The 25330-nt window shown below is 41.5% G+C and overlaps 2 protein-coding genes across 3 annotated transcripts in view; both read right to left on the reverse strand.

Moving 5' to 3' along the window:
• The window catches only part of ERI3 (ERI1 exoribonuclease family member 3), a 235324-nt gene that overhangs the window by 161066 nt on the left and 48928 nt on the right, over positions 1–25330 (reverse strand). For both annotated transcript variants that reach the window (XM_026665739.2, XM_087960153.1), the window contains exon 5: positions 12449–12540. In XM_026665739.2, coding sequence (XP_026521524.1) covers positions 12449–12540 — 92 coding nt within the window. The remainder of the gene's footprint in view (positions 1–12448; positions 12541–25330) is intronic.
• Positions 22309–24116, reverse strand: LOC148131201 (uncharacterized). The gene is made up of 2 exons (XM_087958979.1): positions 22923–24116; positions 22309–22821 (listed from the first exon to the last, which is right to left on the reverse strand). Exons 1-2 carry the CDS (start codon positions 23988–23990, stop codon positions 22309–22311), a joined length of 1581 nt encoding a protein of 526 aa, XP_087815105.1. The 5' UTR covers positions 23991–24116.

Raw genomic sequence — 25330 nt, forward strand, 5'->3', positions numbered from 1 at the left:
AGTTTTCACTCAATTTTATGGACTCTTTGATGAATGTACATGATTTTTTTTTCTATTAATACCTTTCTTAAAACAAAATAGATAGTAACTGAAGACATGTGATCTCACTTGGGCAACCCATTTTGTTTCCACGTGACAAAATGGCCATCTAGATATTTGCTACATGTCTGCGAGTTTGATATCAAAGTTCTTGGACAATAGATTTCCCATATTGGGCAGACCAAAAAGACAAGATGAGGTCTAATATCCTACCAGTGACAAAGAGAGAACATTGGTTTCTTTGCCCTTGCTATGGTCATGCTTTAATGCTTCCTGACACTCCTCTCAAGACAGTGAGCAATCTGAGTAACCACCATAGTAATTATTTTCACAGTGTCACATTGCTGTCACACTATTAACAAAGAGACAGGCAGCTGGAGGCCACTTGCAAACGACACTCAAGAAAGTAAAAAATGACTGCCAAGCACCCAAAGATCCTTTGCTAAACAACGATCTTAAACCAGAGCCCTTACAATATTCTAAGTCAATGGGTAGGAAGCAGGAAATTTGTATCATTTTACAGTTTAACCACTATGGCTGAAATGCTGATTTTCTTCCAAATTCCTATCTGAACCAAAGCCCATAAATCTTGTAGGTTACAAATAAGATTTGATCTTTTTAATATGACAAATGATTAAATCAAAACTTACACACAGACAAACATTCAATAACTATCTTTCAGGCTATAATTCTAATGTAATTGTGATATTTGTTATTCAACAGGAACACAGCCAAACTGTGAAATTTATCGTATCTCAATGCTTGCAAATATATTATCTATATATACTGACAATATTCTTATTGTCTTATTACCTGTAATTATACCATCCTGAATGTTCTTTATAATTAGCATTTCCTGGTGACTGGGGACAACAGCAGCCCACCACGAACACATGCATTTTGAGAACATAGCCCAACGGACCTATTACCGTGCTCTTATGCTACCAGTCACTCAGGAATTTCCCATAAACTGGCGGTATCCATCTATCTTGCAGATATGACTCGAGATACTTCAGATTTATTCATTAAAGCAGTGATCTTTTCTTATCTGTTTAACTTGGCCCCCAGACTAATATAGCAATTCATCTTATGCTGGAAGGAAGTTCTTAAGAAAAGATCAGACTTCCATTTGTCCATGATGGAATAAGAATTCCTGCCTTGGGCAGGTTTTGGGATAGAAGACCTCCAAAGTCCTTTCCGGATCTATGATTCTATGGTTTTATGTCACAAAGTACATATAACAACCATGTTAGATTTGCCCGATCAGCTGGTCTTTTGGGATGCCTTTATCTGAGTATGGAAGAGTGTTATAGATGCCTCTTTGAGCTTGCTTAAAACCACACTGCCCCATACAGGAACTACTGCAATTATTTTAATTTGAAAGACATTAAGCTTAATTATGACAAAACAGATCTTCCATAATAAGTTATTTGAAATAATCATGGCTAGTACTATTTATTCACCCTTCATTTACCTAACTGAGTGCCCCATGGAACTGCAACGTGAAGCTACAGTTCAAATGCATGCCTTAATATCAATCATATTCACAAAACAGGTAAAAGATAGATATTGGATCCTAAGTTGCATACTTCTATGTGGTTCCAAATCCATACCTCAAACATCAATTTTATTGTGTTCAGTCATTCAACCCCTTTCAGCTCTTCCTGACCCAATGGGCATCTGTTTACAAGGACTGTCTATCAGCAATTGCTTCTTTGTCATCAGTGATAGTATCTACCTTATCTTTTCCAAGCCTTTGTTTTTTATTTGAATGTGATTTTTTCCCAAGTATCAATACATCTCCAGTCACTCTTGCTTTTGCATTATGCCTCCTCAATATTTGAATTCTACTTTAATGATTGGTACTTTAATAAGAAATCTGGTTTTATTACATACAATGTTTGTTGTTCTTGCAGACCAAAGTATTCTCAAATATGTTTTCCAGCACCTCAACTCATAAATACCATTTCCAATGATCCTACTTTCACAGCAATGTATTACAATGGCAAAACCACAGCACTGAAAATACAGGCATCAGTACTTTTGTCAGTCACATATCTCACAAACAGAGATATTTTTCAGCAGAGTAATTTGTTTAAAAAAACCCAGATAGGATCATAGGCTTATTTGTAAACCTATGTTAAACTTGTGATATAATCTACCACAACATTCTACACATGACTTCTCAAATTCACTTATAAAAAAAAAAGATAAATGCCCTCTACCAATCACTTTGGAGACCTATCCCACATAGTCAAGTCTAGGTATTATTTCTCTGACTTGCTTATTTCCACACAAGAGCTATTCCTATCACTTGTAATACCCGTCTGGCTCCATTCCCATGTTTGGAATTTCCAAACAGCAGATACCACTTCGTTCTTGTGACTCAGACTGTGTCAAAACTCATTATGCTTTCAGCTAACGCACCACCAACCCCTTCAAATACAGACATGAAGCTCTTATCCTTTGTGTGTGAAAGATTAGACAAGCTGAAGTTTGCCGTCCATAGCAAGGTAATCCCTACGTGAATGGCTTAGTTACAAGCATCTCACCCAAAACCAATTCCAGGAAACCACATGGGGAGGGCGGGACTGAGGAAGACATTTACTAAATTGCACATATAAATCTCTGATCACAAATGAAGAAAAAAAGAGAAAGCAGAGGAATGAAAAATCATGAAATTTAATATTCACCCCCCAAAATGCAGGATCTGAAAAAGGAAGTATTTAGTTTATAAATGAATAAGCTTATATTTCTTTGTGACATTTAGGACATAAAATGTGAGATAAATTAACACAGCCAAGGTTTTAGAAATGCAAAACTTATATTTAAGATCAGCAGAAATTAAATAATGTACAATAATTTAATGTATTTAGTAATTATAGTGAACATATACAGCTAATCCTTGACATATGATCATAATTGAATCAAAAAAATTCATTGCTAAGGAAGGCAGTGTTAAGTGAGTCACGTTCCATTTTATGATTTTTTAACATGGTTGTTAAGCAAACCACTGCAGTTGTTAAGTAAATCATGCAGTCATTAAGCAAATCTGGCTTCCCACATTGACTCTGCTTGTCACAATCTTTGCAGGAATACTGCAAATGACAATCCCAGGGTCAAAGGCTGCTGCACATCATAGATACATTTGTCAAGTACCCACATTTTGAAGATATGATCGTGGGGATGTTGCAACAGTCACAATTGTGAGAACCAGTCATAAGTCACTTTTTTCAGTGCTCTTATACCTTCAAATGGTTGCTAAATGAATGATTATAAGTGGAAGACTGCCTGTAACTATATAATTGTGTGTGCATATGCACATACATGTATGCACACACACATGCATGCACACATACATAACATCCCCACATCATTACTTCAGAGAATAATGAAAGGATGTTAATGGCATAAACATAGAAACGTAGTAAGAAATACATGCAAAGAAAGAAAAAAGACAAAATATATACCAAGGTAAGTATGAAAAAGAAAAAAAGCAGAAAGAAAATCAGATAGAAAAGGTCCAGTCTATTGGTCTGATTAATTTTACTATTTTCCAAGGTACTTTAGTTAGACAAAAAAAAATATTCTTCTGTTTTCTGAAATCACTGTCCTCTTTATCCATTTTAAACTTTCTTGAATCAAAATTTTGTTAAGCTCATTGCTTTTAAATTAGCATCCTTTAATATTTTTTCTCTTTTTAATTCCAAAAAGAAGGCAACTCACCTAGTGTCTTTGTTCTTTCCTGTTATTCAGAAAATTTCTTCTAAGTTATAGCCATCACTCTGCTAAACAAATAATTCCCTCAATACTGTTCAACTATTACAAAGACTGCACTACTATTACTATTAATCTTCTCATCACTCCTTATCACCCATCCCCTCCCACTTGTAACTGTATGACTGTAACTTTGTCGCTTGTACCCTTACGATTTATATTGACTGTTTCCTTGTATGATTTGATTGCTTATTGTACCCTATGACTATCATTAAGTGTTCTACCTTATGATTCTTGATGAATGTATCTTTTCTTTTATGTACACTGAGAGTATTTGCACCAAGACAAATTCCTTGTGTGTGCAACCACACTTGGCCAATAAAGAATTCTCTTCTCTCTCTAAATTAATTGCAATTCAACAATGTTTAAGTAAGGGACATTTTTGTGGTCCATATGTCCATAAAGGCTGGGTGAGGATCTTTGGCAGATGAGATGTCACTGCAAGCGTTTCTACAAACAGCAACAATACAATAGTGAAATCTGTGACCAGAAGAAGGTTCTGGGTTATGAAATTATCTTTGGAAAAGGAGACATTGAGGTATTGCTCACTTGCATTTTAGATAGCGGCTCCTTGCAAGGAAACCACAGCAATTGAGTTACTTGTGGTCAACAATAAGTTCAGCAGCTTGGGGGCCAAGGGAATACCAGTGCACCTAAATCCACTGTGTAGTTTTTATGGATGTATTCTAGTGAAGGGCTACTATGAGATACATTGTTCAAAAAGCATGCTCTTCGAAGAATCACCATGATAAGGACATCAAAGACAAGTGATCAGACATTGAAGAAAGAAATGGTAATCTACACCATTCTGCCCAAACACTTACACGGATATTCACATTCAGCACAATGTGAGTAATATACTAGGAGATTATCCTGCAAGTCAAATAATACCAAGAAGTTACTGGGAAATGGAAGCGGGTGATTATGAGTAATACTGATACTTATGATGTGACTGGATTAAAGCTAAAAGACTGTCCAGATGCTAATATGCCCTGATGCAAAAGAAAAATTTGATGCTTCAAAGAAAGATATACTACTTGTATATGGAATGTCAGAACCATGAACCAAGGCAGACTTGATGTTTTCAGAGTAGAAATGTCAAGATTGAATACTGACATTCCTGGAATCAGTGAACTGTAATGGACAGGAATGGGTCACTTCACATCAAAGGAGCACCACCCTGTACTGGGGATGAAAAACCATGCAGGAAATCAAGTAAGCCATTATTATTAACAAGAAAGTGTTACACTCAGCGCTCTTACACAACCCCCCCACCCCCAAATGACAGGTTTATCTCAATTTCAGTCCAAGGCAAGCTTTTTAATAATACAGTGATCCAAGTCTAGGCTTCAACCACAGGTACAGAGGAAGCAGATACTGAACAACTATTTGTAATACTAAATTGGTATTAATATTACAGGTCATGAAATGATAACACTGGAAGAGAAATTCTGGAATAATGGGAGAATCTGCCCTTGGTATACAAGACAAAGCAGAAAATACTGTAGATTATTAATTCTTCCAGAAAAATTCACTATGCACAACTTCACTGAAATTTCAGGGGCACAGGATATATACTATAGTTATCTTGGATAACCCCCTTGTCCCTGCCCCACCCCCACTAGCATGAGAACCTACAGTATTTGTTAAGTTAGATCTAGAGATTGAATATAGAACTTGTTACTGATATGCCTCTGCTGCTAAGCAACCTCTCTTCTTAAGCTCCTTGATTCAATGGCTCGGGTTTGGGGGACTTTAATCCACCTTTTCTGGGCAGAATCAGAGGTAGCTCAAGAGCTGATAACCACAATGGAAGCTGAGAATCCGACACATAAAGATGGTCACACTTCAGACCTGACCTTTCCTACTGTTGCAATGGCAATATAATTTGGGGTTGAAAAAAATAGTATCCCTTCTCTGTCTTAGTCAAACCACTGTTAGATTGTTTTGGAGTGCACTGGTATTACTTACCACCACAGGAAGGTTGGACCTATTTAACTGGCTCAGCCAAATTCCAGATGCACGGTTCCTGATGGCCAATGCATGGACTGGACAAAACTTTAATTGTTGCTTGGTATGAGAAGGAGTTAGACCAGATCACTCCTATGCAGCCTGTGTGTCTCCTGGGATCTAGGGCTCTCCTTGATTTACAGAGCGCCAAGGAAGATGAAACAGAAGAAGGAATGACTAGAGTACTGCTAGAGGACTACAAGGAGTCAACCCAACTTAGCATGAATTCGAGCCATCTTTAAAACTTGTCATTGTTGGGGGGGGGGGGCAAAGGGTCAGTAGTTTTCCTGCCTTTCTGCAACAATCATCAGTAGCTCTGATTTGGGTCCATTTGGAGAAGTAGCAGCCCGAGACATGAGCTGAAAAATTTGCAGGGCTGATGTGAGGAATATGCTAGGTATTTGTCAGGTTGGATTTATTCCAAGTTGTACTCTAGCATTGATATGGCCTTAAATGAAGTTTGGTCTTACATTATTATCTGAGCTGAGCTTGACATTGTAACTCTTGAAAAAAAATAACAGGGTTCTCAAAACTTTAATCTCAGCCCTTAATGTGTATATGATCTATGTCCCTCCTGCTTGGCTAAGGCTTCCCAGGAGGTGGTAGGTAGGTAGGTAGGTAGGTAGGTAGGTAGGAAGGAAGGAAGGAAGGAAGGAAGGAAGGAAGGAAGGAAGGAAGGAAGGAAGGATTAATGCATCCTTGAGATAAGGACAGAGTAGAAGCCATTGCTAGATTCTACTGGTCTAGACAATCTCAACCTGTCTCCAACATTTCCTTCTTAGGAAAATTGTCGAAGGTGGACACACTGCTGCTGCAGAGAATCATAGATGAAAACATACCCAATATGATACATTAATATTACAAATTCATACCCAGACTAATGTTGTGAATGGATCACTGTAGATGTTGATATTGATGAGTTGAACCATAAACATGGCTTGGAGTGGATTTTACCTTTAGGCCATAAACAATAACTTTTGATTGCCTAGTTCCGTGATGGCAAACCTGATGGCAGGCGTGCCAGAGGTGGCACGCAGAGCCCTCTGCAGGCATGTGAGCCATTCCCCGAGCTCAGCTTTTGTTGCCAGCAGTTTAGACATTAATGGCTGTGTGTTGCGTTATTTTGAGGCGACAGCACATTTACACTCTCATACAAGCTGTATACTCACTACTTTACATTGTAGCCAAGTGTCATTTCTTCAGTGTTGTTACATGGAAAGATATACTTAAATATTTACAAAATGTGAGGGGGTGTACTCACTTATGTGATATTACTGTATATAAAATATGAAGTTGGTGGTCTCATTGATCTTCATAACTGTCTTATTAAATTATCTTGGGTTCTTATTCTGAACTGATGCATGAACAAATCCCCATGTGATACATACAAGTCGCAGCATCACAACCAATTTCTTGTTATGCATACCCTTTTATGAAAATGTACATGTTGTGATCATAGGAAGAATAAACAAAATATGGAATGAAACAGTTATTTAATGGGTGAAATTGAAACTTCAGTGGGAGAGTCTGGACTATAACATATAATAAAGTTCATACAACCCGGAGAATAAGCTCTTGAAGTTCTAAAATCATACCTTCCTCAGCCTATTCAAAATAGTTAACTACTGCCTTGCCTGCCGACTCACATAAAATCCCTGAAGCAAGACTAATCCATACTTGGATTTATGACAAGATATTATCATTGGAATGCCATCAGTATCAGTTTCCATACAATTCAATGTAAAAACTATTATTTTAGGCCTGATTCTTCTGGACCACAGTTTGGCTTTCTTCAATTAGGACAATCTCCCAGAAGTAACACAATGCAACAAATGCAACAATCAGAAAAGAAAACTCCAATCCTTTTCTCAGAAGATGCCTGCCTTTCACTAAACAATGCTACTTATCTCTTCCCAATCACTCTGTTTGAAAAAGGCAGAATTTGTCACAAAATATAAGGGGGTAACATTGAGCCGTGTTTTTATGCTGCAATTCTTTCATCTTGCCCTACAAGGAAGCATGGTGCAACGCTTGTTACAAAGGATATATATAACTGATTGCTTATAGCAATGAGTAAACTTCCGACTTTGCTGTAAATCCCTTACTAAATTGGCTTCCAAGATGTGCTTCTTATACAACCTCTAAAGCATGGCCTACCAGCTTTCCATTCTCAAATAGTTCCCACCAAAACAAGTCCCTTTCCATTTGTTCTTAGGCTTAAGGTTCCATAAGTTTAACAAGACTGAATCCCAAATCATATATTTCCACCTGGCAGCTGTAGTGTCTCTTATCTGTAGCTTCAGGTAGTTTTTCTTTAATTAAGAGTATTTCTTTGCCAATGGAAATGGAGGACATTTTATATCCAGAAAGAATGGACCTCTCTCATTAGATCCACTGCTGTCATGAAGTATTCAAGCTGTGAGATATGGTTCATTCTCTTTTCTGTTCAAGGACTTTTCTTTCTTTCTTTAGTAGAGAAAGGTTTTAGAATGAGTGACTCATATTTGCCAAATTTGACATGAGATATATTGATGTGAAATGCCTTTATCAGGACAAGCCTTCAGAAAGGTGATGTTCCACTCAGGAACTTTTTCCTCGTTAAAGATACTGCATCTCAATCAGGAAAGAAGGCTGGTGAATAGGAAAGGAAGAGCTGTCTCCCCTTTGCCAGTCCAACCGATGTTGATCAGGGGAAGCCAAAATCGTTGATCCACCAATGCAAAGAGTGAATACAAAATCAGCACCTCGTTATTGATTCTAGTTTTATAGTCATGGTGAGAAGGGACATGTAATTGTACACCTAGCAATACACTTCCAATTTCAGATAAACTCATGACACCACCTGGAAAAAGCCTGAGCTTTTTAATGCCTCGATACTTATAAGTGCCATCAACCCCTAACAAAGAATGATGTCTCTAAGGTGTTTCAAAACAATGTAACAGTAAGTAAAAGTTATTATTCCTGGACAGAATTGCTTTCCATCAGTTACCCATGCTTTAGTGGTCTCCCATGAAGATTGCAGCCCTGAACTGTATCCAGGCCTGCCTTCAAAACTATTTCCAATTTCTGCTAGTTCAGAATATGTCTGCAGGACAACTAAATTTACTGAACTGCAACTTCTTGATGTGTTTTGGAGACCAGCACAAAGTCTTGATTTTGCCTTTCCAGATTCTTCCCTCAGCAGAACAAGAATATACGAGGGCTATCCACAAAATAGATTACGTTTTTGTCTGTAGCAAGAAGGGGCGGAGCTAGCGTGGCCATCTTTGGTCTGTGCGTCCGCCGCTCAGTCTGCATCTAGTCGTGCTAGTGGGAGGTTCGTATCGTTGCCCGTTATTTCACAGCAAACGTTTGAAATGTGTGCTGCAATTGAAAATCCCGCGAGTTGTGAGGTGCGATCAGTGATAAGGTTTTTGTTGGCAAAAAACCATAAACCGATTGAAATTTTTCGGCAACTGTGTGAAGTGTACGGGGACAACATCATCACTGAAGGTGGAGTGCGCCAATGGTGCATTAAGTTTAAAAATGGACAAACTAACGTTCATGATGAACAGCGGGGTGGACGTCCGAGCATTGTGACTGATGAACTGGTCGCGAAAGTCGATGACAAGATTCGTAAAAACCGCCGTTTCACAGTAACGGAACTTTCACTTAGTTTTCCACAAATTTCACGCAGTTTGTTGCATGAAATTGTTACACAAAAGCTAGGCTACCACAAATTTTGTGCAAGATGGGTGCCAAAAATCCTGACAGAAAACCACAAGAGTAAGCGTATGGCCGCATCATTGACATTTCTGTACTCTTACGACAAAGATGGAGATTCATTTCTTGATCGAATCGTAACTGGAGACGAGACTTGGGTCAAACATGTGAACAGCGAGACCAAATTGCAGTCTATGGAGTGGGGGCACACAAATTCCCCCAAAAAACCGAGAAAATGTTTGCAAACATTCTCTGCAAGGAAGATTATGGCAACTGTTTTTTGGGATAGGCAAGGTGTGCTTCTTATCGATTTTCTGGAACATGGTGCAACAATAAACTCTGAGGTATTGTGAAACATTGCAAAAACTAAGAAAAGCAATTCAGAACAAGCGTAGAGGAAAGTTAAGCTCAAAAATTTTGTTTTTGCATGACAATGCCCGACCACACACAGCAAATCGCACTCGAGAAGTCCTGAATGCTTTCAAGTGGGAGATTTTTCCTCATCTGCCCTACAGCCCCGATCTTGCACCAAGCGACTACCACTTGTTTCCAAGGATGAAGACCTGGCTTGGAACACAGAGCTTTGATGACGATGCAGAACTGCGGGCGGGCGTGACTGACTGGCTCAAATCTCAGGCGGCTGAATTTTATGACAATGGAATTACAAAGCTTGTTCACTGCTATGATAAGTGCCTCAATTTGTTCGGTGAATATGTTGAAAAGTAGTATTTAAGTGTCACTTTCAAGTGTATATAATAAAAAAAATTTCCTACACTTTGTTTTTTTTCTATCGCAAAACGTAATCTATTTTGTGGATAGCCCTCGTATTTTCTCTTCATTGGGTACAGTGAGATTCATTTTGTCTATCTTGTTATTTCTGTATAGTATATATCAATATTGCCCAAACCTTTCACATCTTTTACCTTGAAATAATTATTTTATTCCCTGGATAATTAGGTTATTATTAGAGAGCCAGTTTGGTGTAGAGAATAAAGTGCTAGCTAGAAACCGGGAGATTGTGAGGTCTATCTTCTCTTAAGAAGCAGATGGGTGATTTTGGACCAGTCACTCTCTCTCCCCATAACCCAATTCAAAGAGTTGTTATGGGGAAAACTGAAGACTGGAACTTTAAGTATGTATTTTGCCTTGAGCTTATCAAAAATAAAGAGAGGCTAAAAAATTCCAATAAACAAATAATATTATATCATGGCAAAGTCCAACTGTTACTTTTCCACCATGACAATCTTTCCACCAGTATTACCACAAATGATAGCAAGGTAGCTATGTGTTTTATTTGTATGTATTTGTTAAGATTAAACCAAAAGGTGTATATAAATTGTTTTCCTATTGAAAAAGAGCTGTACAATTTTTGGTGGCTCTAGTGACTACCTGAAAAAAATACATCAGTGGCTACAGAGAAACTATGACCACAGGTTGTCTACATTCCTGCCTTAACTGGCACTGCTGAAAATACAGACAACCATTTCCCTCCCTTCTTAAATGTATTGTGATTTGTTTCAAATGCTAATGATAAGTAAACAAAATACTATAAAAACATGTATTTTCAAAAGCACACAATTTTACTCCTCTGCAATTATTTGAAAAATGTGTTTTAATAGATGTTATCTACATCAAAGTATTATTGCAACTTATTTAATAACTGGTCTTTGTGTTTATCTTACCAGAGCATCCTAAGCTATGCCACTCTCAAATCTGGATTTTAACTCATAGTTCAGAAACAGGATTTAATAATTTGTGTAGTAAATGTGAAGTGGCTGCTTCTTCTGCAGGTTACCTTTAAACACAATTAAAGTTCACTGAGAAGTATAAGTGATGTATCCTGTAGATCCAATCCTCTATGTTTCTTTGATCTCAGAGGCAGTCTGCGAGCTCTACATCAATCCCATTTGTAAAGAGATGTAGCTCAGTTCTGCTTTGCTAAATCTTATTTGGCAATGTGTCTAAACACATGCAAACTTAATTAGTTAAGGGGGAACCTCAGTATTGTAGTGATGGATAAAAGTAAATGGGGAAATGAGAGAAGTCAGGATTGGCAACAAACTCTCTCTAATTCAAGCCAAGGCATAGTCTCTGACATATAGCTAATCGGATGTGATACCACTAAGGCTGCTACAGCCAATCTGAAATAAAGTGACAAGCTGATCACTAACAGGTAGCTGAATTTCTTACTTCTGAGAAGCTGGAATCACAAGATCATGAATTTTCTACTTGGCACCAGCAATGCTCAGGAATCAGCCTAATCATCAGCCTCTGAAGCTGTTGTATAAAAAGATAAATGAAAGAAGGAATAAATGAGCCATTTTCATAGCATTTTCTGAATCTGGAATCAAGATGTTTGTGCCATTTAAATGAAAATGCATGTAGAAAACAAAGATGGATATTAACATTCCTCAAACTGCTCTATCTCATCTCTTGTGGACCACAAAGCTATTTATCCTGCTTGAAGACATAAGCTTCTCTTGTTTTCTGTTTGTTCCTTTTTCCGTGTCTATTTCATATTACTGAAAAAAATAAATTAAGCAAACCAGCCTATAATTTCTCAGATCTTAATAGCCTAATAGTAATATTAGTTGTTTTCTAGTCCTCTAATCCAAAACCTTTGGTTTTCTTGATATTAAAAATCAGACCCTCAAAAGAAATGGTTTTGCTTACATCATGCATCCTGAATAATTAAGAGAAAATATTTTCAAAAGTAGAAAAGACTGGAGTAGAAATGTCTCAAATGGAAGGGTGTGGAAGAATCGGGGCTTTTATGCCACAGAACTGACCATTCAAGAGGCTGCATTATTCAATAATATATCATTCAGACACAGCCCCAAATTAACAGATGCACAGTGAGGAAGAAAAGCTGGCAGGGGGCAAGAATCATCAGAATATGAATACCTCTGTCCATACTTACATTACTTTCAAGTCCCAATCTCCACAGGTAACAAAAATAGACTTGACCGTGGGATCCAAAAGGCCTTCTCTTGCCATCCATTCATCAACTCTCTGAAAGAAGCAGACAGAAAGGAGATGAACTTTCAGAGACATGGAAAAGAGATGCATCAGTTAAACACTGATAAGCCTCACAATCACAAGAGAAGAAAATTGTGATCTTATCCAGGACAGCCGTCTCCTTACTTCCATCTCATCCTGTTCCCCTTCTCATTTCTATGAAGATAAGTTTGGATCTTTGAAGATTTCCAATAGGAGACATCAAGCAGCCAGTGAAGTGGTGATTTCGTCAGGCATCACATTTCTGCTTGCAGAATGACTTTTGAAAATTAATATTGCTTGGCCATTTCCTGCATGCCCTGACCCTGTTTCAACATCTTAACGAGTAATTATTTATAAAATCATGGTCAGATTCTAAATAAGCAGGCTTAATCAGCCACACAGCAGCAGCAACAAAGCAATCCAAATAAATACTTCCTAACCATTCTTCCTTTATTATTCATTTTTGTCCTTAAGTATTTCTATCACTAATGAACTATGGTCATAGTGGCTAACTATAACATAGTGGCTACTAAGTTACTAATCATCATCATCATCATCATCATTTTAGCCATTGTCTATCTACTGTAGGATGAAAGTCTCTTCCTGACTGTTTCCAACCAATGCGGTTGGAAGTTACTAATAAAATATTAAAAAAGAAGATGGCAACCTGTTCACCATACTTGTACCTAATTGAAAACATATTTTTTGGATAGCAAAAGGGATTAATGTGACCTCCCTCAGTGCAGCCCAAGAAGGTTCATTTTCACATCTTCAGAAATTGTTCCTCCAGTGAGTTTAGAATCCAGATAGATTTCTTAAGTTTGGGAAGAACAGTAAGGTTTCTCTTATGACCAATTCCAAAGATACATGGGACCTTGAACTTTGTCTATAGACAAACCAGTAACCAGGGCATCTATATTAATAATATGGACATGTGCTTCGTAGGCTCAGTCAGTAGTCTGATTTGAAAATATATTAGATACAGTATATTTGCAACACAGATAGTCCTTGACTTACAACCACAATTGAGCCCAAATTTTTTGTTGCTAAATGAAACATTTGTTAAGTGAATTTTGCTCCATTTTAGGATTTTTTCTGCCACTGTTGTTAAATTAGTTACATGGTTATAGAGTGAATCTGGCTTCCCCATTGACGTTACCTGTCAGAAGATCACAAAAGATGGGGACTCTGCAATCGTCATAAATGGGAATCAGTTGCCAAGCAATTTGTCACTGACTCAAATATTGAAACATACAGCAGGGGATGCTGCTACGGTTGTAAGTGTGAAAAATTGTCATGTCCTTTTTTTCAGTGCTGTTGTAACTTTGAACGGTCACTAAATGAACTGTTGTATATGCTACATTTCTAAACATTTTGAAAGGCAATCTAAAGTATAAAATTTAACAAAACTTATAGTCCAAAGTTAGGCAAAATTATTACTATAATAGTTTTCTGGAGTTCTTAATTTGAAATAATAAAAATAAAAATAAAACAGGAAGCTGCATGCTGAAAATAAATATGCCAATCTCTCGCATCATATTTATTTATGTCTGAGCATAATGTAATTCCTATGGGCATTTAGAAAATAAAAATAAAAATAATGAAAATAATGGCTGATTGCAGTCTTGTGATTTGTTTGAACTTGGCCCAGAAAAACAACCTAGGGAAGGATCCTGAGGTAGTAGAGGAGGTAGGGGGAGGAATCTTACCAGTTTATTTTATGCCAAATATCTATGTTGAATAACCATCATAGCAAATATTTCATAAATAATCTCTCCCTACCATTTTTTTAGTTATAACCCTCATTATATTTTCTCAGAATTCCAAGCACACCTCAACACCTTGCTTAATACTTCCAGTGGAGGTATTATTATGGAATTATTACTAGCCTTAATTGTGAAAATGAACTCCTTAGCATCGTGAAAATATGGATACTCATCCTCATGATCAAATCCAGAAATAATGCAAATTTTAATTCTATATATTCAGGGGAAGCATAGCTCCATCCTTACATCCTAAAATATGATAAAGTACAAGCAATAACTACAGAGTTACAGGTTGGTTAATTCTCTTAAAATTGCATTGAGTTGGATGATACTATTTAGACCAGGGATGTCAAACATCAGGCCTGTGGGACAGATCTGGGCCATTGGGCCATCCTGGAAAATGTAAGGGGTCAGTCCGCATTACTTCGGCCCAGTCTACCCACATCATTTCGGCCCGGTCTACCCAGTGTGAAGAGGAAACATGCCAGCAGCTTGGGGAGTGGCATCAAGCTGGCCATGCCCACCCAGTCAGCCCCTCCTCACCCCCGAGGTCAACCACAACCCTGATGAAGCCTTCAGGGCAGAAATAGAAATGAAAGCAACCCTACAAATATTTATCCAGACTTTGCTAAGATAGCTAGCAAATAAAAGAGAATCTAATGGTTACAGCTGGTATGAGGCCTTAGGAAATATTGAAAAGTTTTCTCTAGCATTTAGTATGAATCTAGAAACAATGGGCTGGTTTACTATGAATTCCATATACTACTGAAAAATGATGGAACCCTAAGGTTGTAACAGAAGTTCACACATCTTAAAAGCAAGCAAGAAAAATCCCAAACCTCAAGATCACAGATATCATTTGGAGTCTCTAGGCTTGCTTATACATATGCACTATGGTGTGTTTAAGCCCTCCCAATAATCAGCAGGAATCCTCCAGTGTGAAATGGTATACTCTGTTTGAAAGATTGAGTAGACTTTGGTTAATATATGAGCAGACGTGTGGGCAACAGCTGGATGGGACAAAGCAGTTTTACTGCAGTCCCATTTGCAGACGGTTTTACAAAGCATCTTAGCCATGTCCCAGTTGTCAACGTTTTTTTTTCCTGCAGAATAATCCATCCTCATCAAATGGAAGATTTTCAATTCTGGATTTGGCCTCTAATGTCATTCCAGTGCAGCAGAGCTAGGCATGATAATGCAAGGCAACAGAACATGTTGTAACTTTGGCTGCCAAATCAGTTGCATGACGAACCATATTTAATTCCTACTTGGCAAAACCTACTGCTTCTATTTGAAAAACGTGGGCTATTTGTCTTTTGTTCTCTGACACATTAGAAGGAATGGATATATCTTCTCTCACAAAAGAAACTATTTTGCTGGAAAGTTGGCAATACAGTACTGTATATGGAGAGAATTTCTGAAAAGTATACCGTGTTTTTCTGACTATAAGACGCACTCCCCCCTCCCCCCCAAAAAAAGTGGGTGGAAATGTCTGTGCGTCTTATAGAGCAAATACAGGCCTGTTTTTGGCCTCCCAAACCCACAGTGCATCCTGTTTTTGGCCTCCCCGATGCTAGGGAGGGCAAAAATGGAACCCACAGAGGCCTCCAGAGGCCAAAAATGGGCCAGTTTTTAGCCTGCAGAGTGCTTCTGGACACAGGGGAGAGAAAAAATGGGATACATGAAGGCAAAAAACTATTTGTTTTCTTCCTCTAAATCTAGGTGCATCTTATGGTCCGGTGCGTCTTATAGTCCAAAAAATACAGTAAGTTGCATCTGTGACTATCTGATTTTCTGTCTTCTTTGTTCAAGGATGAAAAAGTTGTTGATAATAGAAATCTGTGATATCTCCACTATAATGAAGATAAAAATATCTTTTTTATTTTACATTATAAAGATTCTCATCGATTCACAAGGAATTAATTGATATAAGTTAGTGTCTTCCAGAAGTATCCTATACCTTTAGCAAGATTGGAAATTTTGGTTTTAGGACTGGTGAAGTACTAATATCTTGAAATAACTGGTATATCAAGCATAGGTTTGACAAGCTTATAAAATCTGTAGACCAAAAGTCTGTTCCATCCTATCAATTAATTCACAGTAGGAATTAAGGACTTCTTAAAAAAGAAATGGGTTCTTGTCTTCAACTTGAGTACCAAGCAATGATGATGAAGAAATCAAGTGAAATCAAGAAAGTGAATAATTTAAAAATAGTCTGAACACATTGATTGGACTGGATGGAGGGGGGTGTCCCTTGATTCAATTTTGAGGCAAATAAGACCACACTTAGAACACTGCATCCAGTTTTGGTCACCATATTATAAAAAAGATGTTGAAACTCTAGAAAGAGTGCAGAAAACAGCAACAAAGATGGCTAGGGGCTGGAGGCTAAAACATATAAAGAATACTTGCAGGAATTGGATATGTCTAGTCTAGTGAAAAGAAAGAGTAGGGTAACATGTTCCAATACTTGAGGGGCTGCTACAAAGAAGAGAGGGTCAACCTATATTCCAAAGCACCAGAAGGCAAGACAAGAAACAATGGATGGAAACTAATCAAGGAAAGAAGCAACCTAGAACTAAGAAGAAATTTCCGGACAGTGGGAACTGTTTTCTAACCAGTGGAACAGCTTGCCTTCAGAAGTTGTGGGTGCTCCATCACTGGAGGTTTTTAAGAAGAAACTAGACAGCCATTGTCTGAAAAAGTATAAGGTCTCCTGGTTGAGCAGGGGTTTGGACTAGAAGATCTGCAAGGTCCCTTCCAATTCTTATTTTATTCATAGGCCATTTTACCAATTTGTTCATTATAGGAGCTGAGGCCTTTGGAAAATCAGTTGGATGCTTGATTCCGATCTGTTGATGAGCACTCTTTGACTATTGCTTTCAAGACAATTTGAGCTCATCTAACTACTGCCATCCAGTGGTATTTGCTCACTAATCACAGTGTCATGGGGTATTTTGATCAAGATATGTTGTGTTGTATATAGCATTCTCACAACATAAGGAACTAATTAAAGAAATTATATATAAAGAATTTAATAAAGTAAGATTAATTTTAAAAAAATGTGTACTTGACATTCCATACTGATTTTTAGTAATGTATATTTTGTCAAGGTACAGATCAATTACTTTATTACAATACTATGATTTTGTTCATGTATGAATACTGGACTATCTGTAATTCTGAATCTTGTTTCTCGTTTTGGTACCCTACAGCATTTACATTATGTATCTGTCAAGCCAAAGCTGCAATCCTGTTCTTTCAACAAGTTCTTCACAATTGCCTAGTATAATACATCTTTTTATCTTAAAGAAGACTAAGCAAAAATAAGAGTTAAGTATTGTAACTTAATTATCTACTAACCTTTTGTCCATCTCCATTAAGCAATCAGCATGCTGTTTCTCTCCAGTTCTTTTTATTTTAAGCACAACTGAAGAGTATCTTTCTGATAATCTCTACTCATTACCAATCAGGGCTGTCTGTATTTCCTTTTCACACATGACCTGTCTCACTTACCACCTCTTATATACATTCATTTATATTTTCAGATTTTCATTAAATGTTCTATATGTAGTTATCTTCTGCTGTCCTGTATTTTTTTCCTCTTTGAAAATATTTCTGATTGTGTTTTAGAGCCACTTGAGCAACTTTTTCCCATTAGGTTATGCTGCCATGGAATCCTACTCTATATACTCTTGAGTGTATTAAAATCTGCTTTCTTGAAGTCCAAATTATATTGATTATTCTCAGCTTTATGTTTCCTTCCATTAATAACTCCAGAATTGTATAGCCATTCTCCATTGTGGTGGATAGCATTCAGGATTGGGTGATCAGTCTCTGCTTGCTGATTGGACTGGGTCTGTCAAAACTTTGAGGACAGTCCCTCTGCTATTAGGAACCTCCCCAGAAATTGACTTAGTCAGCTAGCTGGACGACGTGTTAATTTCTTCTCCTAAACAACCAAAATTGAATTGAATTGAATTTTGACAAACAAAGAAAAAAATAACCAATCCTGAATACTATCTCAAAGAGGAACCGGTCTACCAGTTTGACAGCTGTCACAGACAGTGTGGTCGGGGGCTTCAGCCCAGGCCGCCGGACAATGGATTGGCTGAGCGCCGATCTATATCGTACTGAGGTACCTTTCGCGGGAGGTGTGTAGAAACACCATCCACAGTGCTTCCCTGTGCTTTGGCATGGCAAGGCTCTCAAGTGGCTTTAATCAGCCATTGCAGACGCCTGTTTAACCGCGGCAGGGTTAAAGGGACAGAAGACTGCAGTGAAGGCAAGAATCTCCGTGTAGAGTGACAGGTAAGGTAGGGAGAGTAGCTTTAGAGTACTTAAGGTTAGGAAAGGCTGCAGAGCAACTGGTGGAAACTTCGGAATAAAAACCTTGGAGTTAAAGGTGGCGGAGTCAAATGCTAGCCGCGATGTCAGGAGAGGCAAGGAGACGGCTCGCTGGCCATCACGCTCTCTAAACCCAGCAGCCCCAGACCAAACAGCTCCCTATTACAGCCCCAAGCCAAAGGACAAGATTGCAGGGGCTTGAAAGAGCTCCAAGGCAACTGAGCGGGAGGAGCGCTGAAGAGACAAGGCTCTAGATAAGAGTTGTGGGCTCGGGGAAAAGAAGCGGCCCAAACTTCTGAAGAAATGGCGTCCATTTTAGTTTCCCGCCTAAATTGGGCGTTGGTACCTACCTGACACGCCTCTTCTCGTTGAACTGCGTAGAGCATCCAGAGAGTGGGAGGTGCTCCAGTCTTCACTCTTACAGGCTGAGCTATAATTGAGGAACGCTCCTCCTCCTCCACGTGACTCCTCCATGCGTTCCCCAGTTTTACGAAGATGAGAGGACAGCAACAATCCTCTAAACTTAACTATTATACAAATCTCAACTATAAACAAGAAATATCATTGGCCGAAACAGGATTCCCCACCAGACGGACCAATTAGGGTGGGGCTGGATGCTCTACGCAGTTCAACGAGAAGAGGTGTGTCAGGTAGGTACCAACGCCCATTCTCCGTAGAACTGCTGCGAGCATCCAGATAGTGGGACATACCAAAGCATGGCTGTCCTACGGGAGGGACTCCGTCTGGTTCGGAATCTCCTCTGACTCTCTCGCCACTTGTTGCAGGACTCGCCTGCCAAAGGATGCCTCAGCCGAGGCATAAGCATCGATTTTATAGTGACGTATAAAGGGAGACGGAGAAGCCCAGGTGGCCGCCCGACAGATGTCATGAATTGAAGCCTGAGTAGCCCAGGCTATCGAGGTAGCTGCACTCCTGGTAGAGTGAGCGGTTATCCCACTGGGGACCAGAAGAGCTTGAACTAAATAGGCCTTGGATATGGTAGCTCTAATCCATCGGCCAACAGTAGACGGGGATACCTTGCAGCTCAGCGTCTTTGGTTGAAAAGACAGGAACAAAGCCTCTGACTTCCTGATAGTCTGCGTGTGATAGATATATATACGCAGAGCCCTTCGAACATCGAGAGTGTGCCACTGCCTTTCTCTTTCGCGCAAAGGCTTTGGACAGAAATTAGGTAGGACCAATTCCTGTGCCCTGTGGAATGCCGAGTTGATTTTTGGCATAAAGGCAGGGTCTGGTCGCAGAACCACCCGATCAGTGTGAAAAATGCACAAGTCCTTTCTCATGGATAGAGCTGCTAGTTCAGATATCCTTCTCGCCGACGTTATTGCCATGAGAAACACCACTTTGAAGGTGAGAAACTGAAGTGGCGCCTCCCTGAGAGGCTCAAAGGGAGGTTTAGTCAATGCCATAAGAACCTTATTAAGGTCCCATGTCGGGTATCTGTGAACCACTGGGGGGCACAGATTGGAAGCCCCTCTAAGAAAAGCCTTGATTCGAGGGTGGTGGGAAAGTGGGCCAGAAGAGCCGCCAGCCACCACCGTTGATAGGGCTGCGACCTGTCTTCTCAAGGTGTTGGGTGAGAGGCCCCCATCTAGGCCGTCTTGTAGGAAGGCCAGGATTTGTGCAATTGAAGGAGAAAGCGGATTGATGAAGGATTTATGGCACCACTTACAAAAACTGCTCCAGGTTGCATTATAAATGCGAGTAGTCGAAGGCCGCCTTGCAGCTAGGATGGTATTAATGACCTGGGCCGACAGGCCCTCCTCTCTCAGCCTTTCCCGCTCAACCTCCAGACGGCTAACTGAAGCCACTGTGGGTCTGGATGAAGCAGAGGACCCTGGGACAGAGAGATTCGGTCTAGTGGGATTCTCCACGGTGGAGCTACCAACAGATTGCGAAGATCTGCAAACCACGGTCTCCTGGGCCAATATGGGGCCACCATGAGGAACTCCGCCCTTTCGAGTATCAGTTTCTGAATCACCCTGGGAATCAACGGGAGGGGGGGAAAGGCGTATAGAAGTCCGGTGGGCCAGGGGCAACGCAGGGCATCGTGGTTCTCTGCTCCGTTGGTAGGGTAACGAGAAGAATCTTGGTGTCTGTGCGTTGAGCGGAGATGCGAACAGGTCTACCAGAGGCTGACAGAATATCGCTGCTGCCTCCCTGAACAGGCGTGGGTGAAGGCGCCATTCCGCTTGGTCCAGCGTGGCCCTGCTCAGCCAGTCTGCTTGGACATTCGAGATCCCCGAGATGTGCTCCGCCCTGATGGATAAAAGGTGCACCTCTGCCCACCGACACAGCCGCTCGGCCTCTCTCATGAGGCGGATGGAATGGGTGCCCCCTTGGCGGTTGATGTGGGCCTTGGTTGTAGTGTTGTCTGTTAGGACCAGTACGTGGCGTCCTCGCACCTGAGGGAGGAAGGCTCGCAGGGCTAGGTATACTGCGTGAAGCTCCAGCCAGTTGATGCTGCAGCTCCGCTCTGTAGGTGACCAAACTCCCTGGGCCGAGAGGGACTGCAGGTGGGCCCCCCATCCGGAAAGGCTTGCATCTGTTGTGAGAATGACCCTTTGGGGCTCCTTGAATAGATGACCTCTGTTGATAGAGGGTCGTGTCCACCATAGGAGGGAGGCGAGGACCCTTGGAGGCACTTTCACCATGAGGCCTGAGTTGCCCCTTCCGGAACGCTGATACGGCAGGAGGAACCACTGCAAGGATCTGGAATGTAAGTGTGCCCATGGGGTAATTGATATGCATGAAACCAGCTTTCCAAGCAACTTGGATAAGTTGAGCAAAGATGCTTTTCCAGACCGTCTAATAGCCCTGATAGCTGTTTGGATACTACTGAGCCTCTCTTGGGAAAGGAAAACCCTCCCCTCAACTGAATCAATTACAGCCCCTAAGTGGGCTATACGGGTGGAAGGGTTAAGCTGACTCTTCTCCCAGTTCACCAAGAAGCCGTGAGCCTGAAGCACCGAGAGGGTGGTGTTAGTATCACTCTCATCTTGATGTCGGGAAGGAGAGACAATAAGAATATCGTCAAGGTAGCAGTGGATGCGGATGGGAAAAAGCCTGAGGTGGGCCGCCAGGGCTGCCAACACCTTAGTGAAGGTCCTCGGGGCTGAGACGAGGCCAAAGGGGAGGGCTACATATTGGAAATGCTGATTGTTGTAGCAGAACCTCAAATATTTGGAATACGAGGGATGGATAGGGATATGCCTCGGAGAGGTCAATAGATGTAAGCCAGTCCCCTTCTCTGATGCCCTGTAAAATCGACTGAAGGGTATGCATTTTGAACCTATGACGGATGATATATCGATTGAGCCTCTTTAGATCTAAAATGGGCCTCCAACCCCTGGAGTGCTTAGGCACTAAGAAGAGGAGGGAGTAGAACCCCCTTCCCCGCTGCGAGGGCGGCACAGGCTGGATGGCCCTAATATCAGACAGTTGTTTGATAGCGGATGTCATGAGGGCCCGCTTAGTCGGGTCCCTAGAGAGGGGAGAAACCATGAAGTGCTCGGGAGGAGTAGCCTGAAACTGAAGGGAGAGGCCAAATCGAACAGTGTTCCTGACCCAGGCATCCGAAGTGGATGCGTCCCACTGGCCGGCAAAATGCCTGAGGCGACCGCCAATGGGATAAGGGACTGAAATTCTACTTGGGTCGGCGGGACGCCCTGTTCCCGGCACCCCTGAAGGGCCTCCTGTAGCTGCCTCCCCTCCTGCTTCTGTCTCCCGAATCGCCCCGGTCTTGATAGGTCGACCGGAATGACGGAGAACCCTGATATCTAGGGGTGAAGGATGGCTGGAAGGAGGGGCGAAAGGAGCCCCTCCGAAAGGACTGGGACCCTCTGGTCTCTTGCCTACGAAAAAGCGATGGGAGGAACTTCTTCTTATTCCGGCTCTCCATCAGCAATGGTTCTAGAACTGGCCCGAACAGTTTTCCCCCCGATAAGGGAGCTGAGGCCAACTTGGATTTATTCTTAATGTCGGCCTGCCAGTGCCGAAGCCAAAGCAATCTTCGGGCAGTTACGTGTGAGGAGATGGGCCAGAATGAAAATTTTACAGAGTGAAAGGTGGCATCAGCCGCAAATTCCGCCGCAGCCGTGATCTTTGCAATGTCCTGATGGGCCCTGGTGTTTGACGGGGGACATGCTGTTTTAACTGTCTGAGCCACCTGATGGAGGATCGGGTGAAAAATGACGCGGCTGTGGCCGACCGGATGGCCCAAGCATCGGATTGATGCGCTCGCCGGAGCGCCATCTCCGCCCGCTTATCCTCTGGCTTCAGCGCCTCCAGTGCTTCAGTAGGATTGGAGGAGGAGGCTAGTCTCACTATTGGATCGTCTACCTCCGGGGTGTCTAGCATAGCAGAGAATTCCGGGTCGAGATTAAACAATCTCTTGTCCTGGCTAGAAGGGGCGGGAGAGGGACCCGCAGAAGCCAGTTGCCTCGCGACCAAATCGGAAAAGATTGGGGGGGTCGGAATAACCTCGGTTTCAACAACCGATTGCCTGAATATTGAGTCTTCTGGACCCTCTGGGTTCGCTGGAGATGGTTCAGGGGGGGACTTTGGAGTCAGACCCGAAACATTTCTTGCCTTAAATAACAAGGACTTAAATAAATGAGGCTTAAAAAGGCCCACAAAGGCCGGCTGTTCGGGGGAAATGCCCTCATCTTCTGACATCTCCCCCTCCATGGGGTCTGCCTCAAAAAAGGGTTCGGAGTATTGTAGGGACCCTCTGTCAGAACCTTCCTCTTCCCTGAAGGGCTCAAAGCTCACTTCCTCCTCTTCCTGGGCCTCCTCCCCCTCCGGGAACGGAGCTTCCATTTGGGAAGGTACCTGACCGTGTTGAGATGTTGGCCTGGAGAGAGATCTTCCGGATAGAGATTCGACCTCGGGCGTCATTCCTCGAGAACCTGGTCTGGACAGCTGTTGGATCCCTTCAGCTATTCCTTGACGGATGGCAAGTTGCATCCACTCTTTAATACTATCCGGAATGATGGATGTGGCTGGGTCTTCAGGGCGTAGGCCTGCAGCGGTTGGTGTGAAGGTCGCTTCGGGCGTACGAGAAGGCTGGTGGCTTCGGGTGGTTGTACTGCACCTGGAGGGAGAACATTGCCCTGGCAGGGGAGGGGGTTGAGCAGAGGTAGAGGGTGAGGCAAGAGTTACAGAGTGCGAGTCTTTAGACCGCTTACTAAACTCCTTCTCCAGGGCCTTATGGCGCCTTAAGGCATCCCTTTGAGAGGCACTGGAAGAGTCCTTGTCCCTTTTGCGTAAATAGTGTGACTTTGAGGTAGCCTTCAGAGAAGAGCTACTGGGATTGCCCTCTGCCATGATGCCAAGGGATATTAGGCAACAGAGAAAAGGCGGTTGGCACGCCTAGGAGTTCGGCCTACCACGTAAACCGGTTTTCCCAAAGTTGGGCCACGTCCCCCTTTTGGAAAAAAATTTTTTTATTTTTTTTTTATTTGTTTATTTATTTGTTTATTTATTTATTTATTTATTTATTATTTATTTATTTATTTATTTATTTGTTTGTTTGTTTGTTTGTTTGTTTGTATTTATCTATTTAATCTCTATGCCCTAAAAAAAAATCGCCAAATATTATTATTATTTATTTTATTTTATTTTATTTTATTTTTATTTTTTTTGTGGGCGGGACCCAAAAAAGGTCCAACTAAGCACAAAAGGAAATAGTAATAACGACTTGCTATCTAATTTAAACTAATAGCCCAAACAAACCAAATGAACGCTGAGGCCAGAAAAAAACTTATATACATAGGTAAAAAGACAGGCCTCCTGAGGCAGCCTCCCAGCAACAATGGGAAGTACGTGCCAGCGCCTCTGAGCGAGCTGCGGACCAGGAAAAACACCAACAATAGCAAAAAGGAGAGACAACAGGGCACGGAACCACAGTGTCCTCCAAAACCGGGCTCCACGCGGCCTGCCGGTCCAGCTATGGGCCTCTACAATCGTCGCAGCCCTTAGAAAGCAAGAATCAAAATGGCGCCGGCCACGAGGCGCGCCCAAAATGGCCGCCCGTCTCGGCGCGAGCAGCTCAGAGACGCACTAGCCCTAATTACAGCAAATAAACCAAGTGGAAAAGGCGAGGGCTGGGAGAAGAAGCAGTCCTTCCTCTAAAGGCGTTCGTGGGGGGAAGACGCAACGTAGCGCTAAAAAAGGCGCGGGGTCAAGTGGCTGGCTGGCAAAAGTGCGGCTTGGAATGAGGCAGAGGGAGAAAGAAGGGGGAGTGGGGGGGGGCAAAAGGCTCCGACTCCCCGTATCTCCCTCCTGAGGGCAAAAATTCGCTCTTTAGGTTAATTTGGGACTACACTAAAGACGCAGGGACAAGGAGTAAGGAGAAAAAAAGGCAAACCTGAACTGAAAATCAGAAGAAACCTGGATCGGCCAAGGAACAATGAAATAGCTGCCTGTCTCTCTCGAAGGCTGAGCTAAAACTGGGGAACGCATGGAGGAGTCACATGGAGGAGGAGGAGCGTTCCTCAATTATAGCTCAGCCTGTAAGAGTGAAGACTGGAGCACCTCCCACTCTCTGGATGCTCGCAGCAGTTCTACGGAGAACAGGAGCGACCATTATTAACAGGAGATTAGGCAGCTGCAAACTGACAGGAGTGCAATAACAGAAGTGGCCACAGGGGGAGCTGAAGAGCAGC

This window comes from Notechis scutatus, chromosome 3 (genome assembly GCF_049901735.1).
Source record: "Notechis scutatus isolate UNSWTSFEM ecotype Mainland chromosome 3, rNotScu1.2, whole genome shotgun sequence".
Classification (NCBI taxonomy): Eukaryota; Metazoa; Chordata; class Lepidosauria; order Squamata; family Elapidae; genus Notechis; species Notechis scutatus.